General features: G+C 46.8%; 1 protein-coding gene across 1 annotated transcript in view; it reads right to left on the reverse strand.

The window, feature by feature from the left end:
- Positions 1 to 1540: 1540 nt before the first annotated feature.
- Positions 1541 to 6928, reverse strand: part of LOC104497232 (EF-hand calcium-binding domain-containing protein 5-like) — an 18355-nt gene continuing 12967 nt past the window's right edge. Inside the window, exons 8-11 of the mRNA XM_010140460.1 lie at positions 5552 to 5651; positions 4218 to 4841; positions 2901 to 3115; positions 1541 to 1720 (exon numbers count right to left, since the gene is read on the reverse strand). Of these exons, the coding sequence (XP_010138762.1) occupies positions 1541 to 1720; positions 2901 to 3115; positions 4218 to 4841; positions 5552 to 5651 (1119 nt within the window). The remainder of the gene's footprint in view (positions 1721 to 2900; positions 3116 to 4217; positions 4842 to 5551; positions 5652 to 6928) is intronic.

The raw sequence follows: 6928 nt of genomic DNA on the forward strand, positions 1-6928 counted from the left end.
GGGGGTGCTCTCGCACAGCCTTTCCGCCGCCCGGCAGCCGCCGGCAGGCACCGGGCCTGCCCCGGCAGAGCCTCTCCCGGCCGCTGCCGCGACTGACGCTGCCAGCATCTCGTTGTGCATCCTCACCTCAAACCCTCTGCGAGCCGAAGAAGGACCGAAGGGGGAGCGATTTGTCCAGCCGCTTCTGCCTGGCGAAGGAAGCCGGCACAGAGGAGCGGGCGGCGGGTGGCTTTGCTGATAGACAGGGAGTATTTTGTGATCGATAGCTACAGTGGGCTATAAGGAACGGTGCGATTGAAAAGGCTGCGGTTCAAGATGCGGGAACCGGCGGGGAGCTGCCCGCAGTGCACCCAAGACGGGGATGTTGATGGGAGCTGAGAGCCTCCTCCTTCCCCTGCAGAAGTCACTGATTTTAGCTGTAGAAGTAGCAAGTACTAACCCTCTCCCCAAATCTGCTTGGTCCACGATGTCTTTGAGAGATTAGGTTGAAGCTGCTAGAAACAGTGTTATGTTGCTTGTAGCTGGTATTGATTTTGCTACACTATCTTCCTGCGTATTTGGCCTTTGGTTTATGAGCCCTTCATGAAAGGCCTGTGTCCACCCATATTTCTGTAGTGTGTTCTGACATGCTTTGAATACAAGAGAGCTGTAGTCTGCCAGGTTCTTCCGTGGCTGTGCAGCCTGCAGACAATTAACTGCAGCATTCCGGTGTGCTCCCCACCCCATCAGCTGCCTCAAGTGAGTTAGAGAATAAAGAGATTTTGGTTGTTTCCAAAATGAGCCATTCTCAGCGGTGTGTGGCAGAACAAGCAACACCAAGATGTGCGTGGAGATGAATAAAGCAGCCCCCTCCACCCAAGCCCACATGCAGACACGTTCTTAACTGCTCATACCATACTGTAGAGCACCTAATGCCCACGGGTTAGTATGTATGAGGCTGCCAGACAGGACCAGGTGAACCTGCAGCGCTTCTGTCTGACCCATGTCTGCTCTGTCAAGGACCAAATTTGCTAAGTTTCTTCAGAGAAGTTGCTATCTAATTTGTGAGAGCTGGGAAACAGCGTGGATTTACCAGAGGCTATTTGAGACCCATGAGGAAACCTGGAGTTCTCCCCTGTGAGGTGTGTTCCTGCAGCTATCACAGTGAACTGTATCTATTAACAATTGCTGGATAACTCACCCGGGCTAGGCTAAAAGAGCAAAACCTGCCTCTGGGCTTTACCTGTGTTTCTCACTGCCATATCACAAGTACACATCAGGTGTTACAGCAGAGATAGTTTTTCTACACTTCACGAAGTCCTGAAAGCATTGGGCTGCCTCTGACTGGGAACCTGTCGCAGAGGAGTCTCACACAGGAGGAGGGCAGGGAGCTATGCATTAACAAGGAGGTCTGGCTAACTGTTCCTTCCCATTTTATACATCACACCATGTATGCTTATGACTGCTCGCTTTAAAACCAAAAAACGGCTGGTGCTTGCCAAAAACTTCATTAGTGCCGTGGCCGAATGGTTCAAGGCAATGGAACATTGACATTGTTCTCTCAGAGCAGAGCTGTTTCCTTACCCTTCCTCAAAGCCTCTTTTTCCATCCCTTCCTTGAAGGTGCTTAGAACAGCATCCACCTCTTCCAGGTCCAGGAACCCGGATGCATTGTTGTCCCACTTTTCAAAAAGTGCCTCCAGAAGCAGTTTCCGTTGGGCCAAGCGAGAGATGCGGTGAACCTACAACAGAGGCACAGCCGGGCACTGACGTGCAGTGTCTACACAGACACGGAGAATAGAGTATGTAGGAAATAATGGGCCAGGCCAAATCTGTACATACACAGCTCAGACGTGGACATAAATCCAGAAACCTGGGAGCTATTTGGAGACACTAAACACAGCCGACAATTCAGTTTTACCAGGCAGAATCAGCACTGCAGAGGGTTATTACCCAGTGAACAAACGAAGCCCGTGCTGGATCTAAGGTGAGATCAACTCAGGGAAGTGCAAGTTTCCCAGAATACAAATGTCTTCCCAGCAAGAACTAACCACCTGTTAGTAACACCTGAAGATGTGCCAGTTGTATAGTTGTATTTCCATACGTTATCATTTTGCCAGTGCTGCCCTGAAGTGTGTGGGCTCCAAGCAAATGTGTGTACAACTTGTCCTTTAAAGCCAGTCTCTGCACAGCACACAGTGGCTGGAGTGGAATTCGCTCAAAGGCCAAAACACTGGCAGTGGGTGTCGTGTTCAGCGTGAGGACAGTAGAGCTGTCAGATCCAATATCTTATCCAAATCAGGTCAGCAGCACAGAGGGAAACTAGAAGGAGGGCTGAGGAAAATGCAGCTAGAGGGTCTCCTGTGGACAGACCCACCACAAATAGATGTGCACTCTGAGGTGATACGGGGCACCCTGATACTGCACGTGAGGATGCTGCTGAAGGGAATACACTTCTTCAACACATGGCAAGAGCACAGTGAAGCATGTGCACACCCACAGCCATGCACAGAACAAAGCTTGGTTTCAAATCCTCCCCAAAACATCTACAACCTCACATGTACATACCGGTGCGGCAGGTCAGAGATCAGGCTCTTGGCTGTTATAAAGGTGAATAAGCAGAATGGAATGTTTTGAGTGCTCTCACAATCAACTATCAACCCGCTGTCTCACTGAGTCCAGCTCCAGAACAGACAGACAACCTCTTACAGGATGAGTCTGTCATCACTTCCAGAGCTAAGGGCTAGGGAGGGAGGATCCACATGAAAACAAACGGGTAAAAGGTCTCTTGAAATAGAGTGCACAAGGCTGTGAGCGAATAGCTCTGCCAGCACGAGATTAAGCACTGACGTTGTCAGTATTTGTAGGCATTTGTTTGTTTTCTGTTTGGACATGGGATCAGCAAAACTTATCAATATTTACTTTTTCTAGTTGTTCCATTTTTTCCTCTTCCGTCTGTTTGTATTCTTCTTTGAGAAATGCAACAAGCCTCTTCAGAGTAGGCAGGGAAATGTTTTCACCAACAAATGTCTCCATGAGCTGTACAAACTGCGGCAGGTTGAGGCAGCTTTCATCAAAGGCACTCCTAGCACAAGAGGCCCAACGGTTCTGAATCGCTGCCATGATGGGACGCAAGTCTGAAAGGCAGAAAGCACGGTGGGTCATGGGAAGCCACCTGCTGCCCTAAAGCCGTCCTCATGGCAGATGTCAGTGCAGTCTCGAATCCTGCACCACCTCCCCGCTGGAAGTTCGGCTGAATACAGACCAACTCTGTGCTGACTAAGGGCCTCCATCTGCATCCTCCTTTCTAACAGTCCCTCCCTGTGCTGTGCTCTAGCATGGATGCTGTCGTACAGCCAGGTCCCATCACTGTGCAGGTGAGCTGAAGTCACTGCTGCACAGCAAGCTTCAGGATTTAGAGTTTGTGTTCTTGCCCAGGCTTTCAGCTCCCAGCAGTCCTGGCACGTCTGTGGACACTGCCAGCCACTATGTGCCCAACTGAACACACAACATTGAGACCTAATACCTGGAAATCTACTGTTCTCGCACTTCCAGTCCTCTGGAATGCTCACTCCATAGCTGATATACCTGCGGCCTTGGTCACCAGTCAGGAGGTCACCTGATGAAAGATGAAATATACCTTGTAATCCTATCAGCCTTTAAAAAAGACAGAGCATACAGCTTTTCTAAAAGCCTTTTAAATACATTCGACACCTGACCACAGCCTTCCTAGAACGAGGGCCTTTGTACAATTAGAAGGATGATCTTCCTTGGGAAACACAGGGAGAGATGAAAATAAAATGTTCCTGCTCTATGATCTCATAATATAACTCCCTATGGGCAATTGCAGTCTAAAAGTTACTGAAAGTCATATTTATATTTAACATGCTCAGGCTCCTGTCTTCTTATACTAATATTACAGACTGAAACAGAACATCAAGTTTCTCCTTATTATAAAAACGCTGCTGCTTCAGAAAGTCCCTGCTTGAATTAAAGCCTCTGCTCGGTGCCTTGAATACAGATCATCAGTGACTCACCTGCTGTCCTGAGAGACGAACACACTCCGAAACCTTGGCAGAAAACACCGCGCTGACAGGATAGCAAGGTTTGTGGTGCTGTGTGTGCAGAAACCGCTCACACGCTTTCAATGGTTTTGAAACGGATTCAGAACAGACCTAGAGTTAAACCCGTGCTAACGTACATGATTAAGGTCTGCCAGAATAAAGGAGCGTGCTTTACCTTTACCCTGCGTTTGCAGAAGGTCCTCATCCTCCAGCCCTGTCTCTGAGCTTGTCTCTTGGCCAATCTGGCTGCCATGATGCCTCGAAAAACTCTCTTTTCTTGCAGGAGTTTCTTCCATAGCCTCTGCAACTGGTTCTCCTTCTTTACTGAGCCTGCACCCAGTAGAGGCTGGTCCTGGGAAAGCTTTCTCCTGTCTGTCTGCACCTGTAGACTCGCTTTCCCTCTCAGTTTTGGTGTCTTCATGGCAACCGGATTTCTCCTTGTGTATGGTATCTCCATCCAAACTGCTACCTTCAAAATCGGGGCTCTGCACCACTGGCGCTACCTCCTCACCTTTCTTTCTCAACTCAGCATCACTGAATGCTGTTGCTTGGTTTTCTTCCTTAGGAATTCCTCCCGTCTCAGCTTCACTCATGCCCCTTGGTTCAAGAAGACCTTCTCTGACCCTTGTTCTCGATGTGCCTTGTCTGTTCTCATCTGCAGGATCAAGTGCTAAGATCTCTCCCTCAGAAATTTCTGTTTGAGCCAAGACTAGCTGTTCACTGAGTTCCTCACTAACCTCCTGGTCAAGGCCTCCCCATAAATCCACAAGCTCGATCTCTTGCAGCTCAATTATTGGCCCTAAAATAGAAAAAAATATGGGTAAGTTGATAGTTTGCATTGGTTTTATGTTCTCTGGTACTGCACAGGAGGCTTTACAGAAAAAAGGGTATCCCCAGGCAAGTACAGACTGTCAGGAAATACTTCCTGCGAACATGCATCTCAGACACACGGACCTTCAGAGCAGGGTCTTTCTCTGCAGAGAGCTGCACGAGTTCCTGGGATTACACCACACTGCTGTTTCAATAAACACCATGTTTCATCATTCTCTGCACGGGGAAGGAAAGCTGCAACACGCCTTGTTTTGATCTTAGCGATTACTTAATGCCCAATATCTTAACAATGTTTTACTTCCACGTAGATGATTCTCTGTGGGTTTTTGGTAATTTTTCCATGTTCCTGGATAAATTTTAGTCTAAACACAAAATTATCTTCTACTGTGGCTCAGTCAGAGGGAACAGTTGTTTCAGGAAAAGTGTCTCTCTTTAAGCCTATTTCCAAAAAGTACTGCAGACTTTTGTAGGAAGGAAAAGTTTGGGATGCTGAAGTATTTCTGAACATTGCATCACAGTCTGCAAACCGTGTTTGCAAATTATGGTGTACAGGGCACAGCATTCATTTGGGTCCTTTTTTTAGCCATTTCTGGTAACGCTTATAAAACACACATTAACTTTATAACCTCATGTGACCTCTGAATGCTTTAACCACAACGGAAACCTCTGTATACTTACACTGTCTGGAGTTAGAGAGTCCCCTCTTGGCCACCACCGGGCTTCTGTCATAGAAATCTGTCAGCAGGGCAAGTAGTTTTCGTCTGTCTAAGAGACCAACCTACACAGAAAGATCACCATTACCGTATTTTTTCTCTGGTTCTTGGGACTTACATCAACATTTGCAGCACTACAAAGGTACCTTTAGGCAAGAATTACCCATGACTGAAAATTATCCATTACCAGAACATCAGCCCAAATTTCAAAGAAGGGAATTTATTTCATAGAGGCAAAAATTTCTTCTCTGGCTTAGCTGGAGCTCCTCATACTCACCACTTTGCAGGCACATTCTCTTGCGTGTTCTTGACAAATTGCAATGAGATTACTGGAACACTTCTGCCAAAGGTACCACTTCATGTAAAGATCAAAGCTTCAACATTTCACACTTTCAGGACAGATACTGATTGCCTGACAGTGCTATGGAAGAATCTCCACATATTATGGGCTGTATCACGTTAGTAACTGCACATTGTAGTTTGGTTTGGAGCCCCATCATTCTTTTTGAATCATTATATACCCACAACTGTCTGGGAAAAGAATCAGTCCAAAAATCTGAGCTATTACGACAACCTCCCTGATTTCCTTTAAAAACTCACGCCCGTTCGACCACAGAGATGAGCAGGGCAGCCATGCTTCCAGTGCAGAGAACACGCAGAGCTTAGGACATCCTTGTTGCTCAGAGTGTGTATACAGACAGCAAACCCAGGAAGAGACGATGACCTGGACCATTTCTGATCAGGAAACCGGGAGTTTAACAAGTAAAAGCAAATTGAAACAATTGACAGTTTTCCATTTCGTGATGAATCCCTGTTGTCGTTATTTAAGTCCTGCCACCTTTATAACCCCCCTCTCAACAGTGAAATGCCATAGTTAATCAGAGAGCAATTTACTTCAGTTCACTGTTTGTAGCAAGTAGCTTTCCAACGGAACTATCAATTCCCTTTTCACACTTTGCTTTCAGAGTGAAGACTGCAAAATGTAAAATTCACCAAGCTTTTAATTATTTGTGAACTCTTCCTGCCCTCAGGCTGAAAAAATAAAGGAAGGAGTTTGCTGCTTTTCTTGGAAAATGAGCTCAAGCTGACTGCATTGTTTAGAACCTACACCCGTAATTAACCGCATCGATGTTTAGGGACAGTGGATTTGAAAACATCTGCGAGATGCCTATCACGCAGAGAAGTGCTTCCCAAGGAAGCTAATACTCCAAACTAAGGGGATAAACCACATTTTCTGTTACTGCAGCACCTTTCCTGTAAAGGAATTGAAGGCTTCCTGCAAATTCTGAGGATCAGAACTGAAACGCAGCCCAGTTTTAGTGTTTCAGATGCCTGTCACTTA

The sequence above is a fragment of the Buceros rhinoceros genome, unplaced genomic scaffold, assembly GCF_000710305.1.
Source record: "Buceros rhinoceros silvestris isolate BGI_N320 unplaced genomic scaffold, ASM71030v1 scaffold33957, whole genome shotgun sequence".
In the NCBI taxonomy this organism is placed as follows: Eukaryota; Metazoa; Chordata; class Aves; order Bucerotiformes; family Bucerotidae; genus Buceros; species Buceros rhinoceros.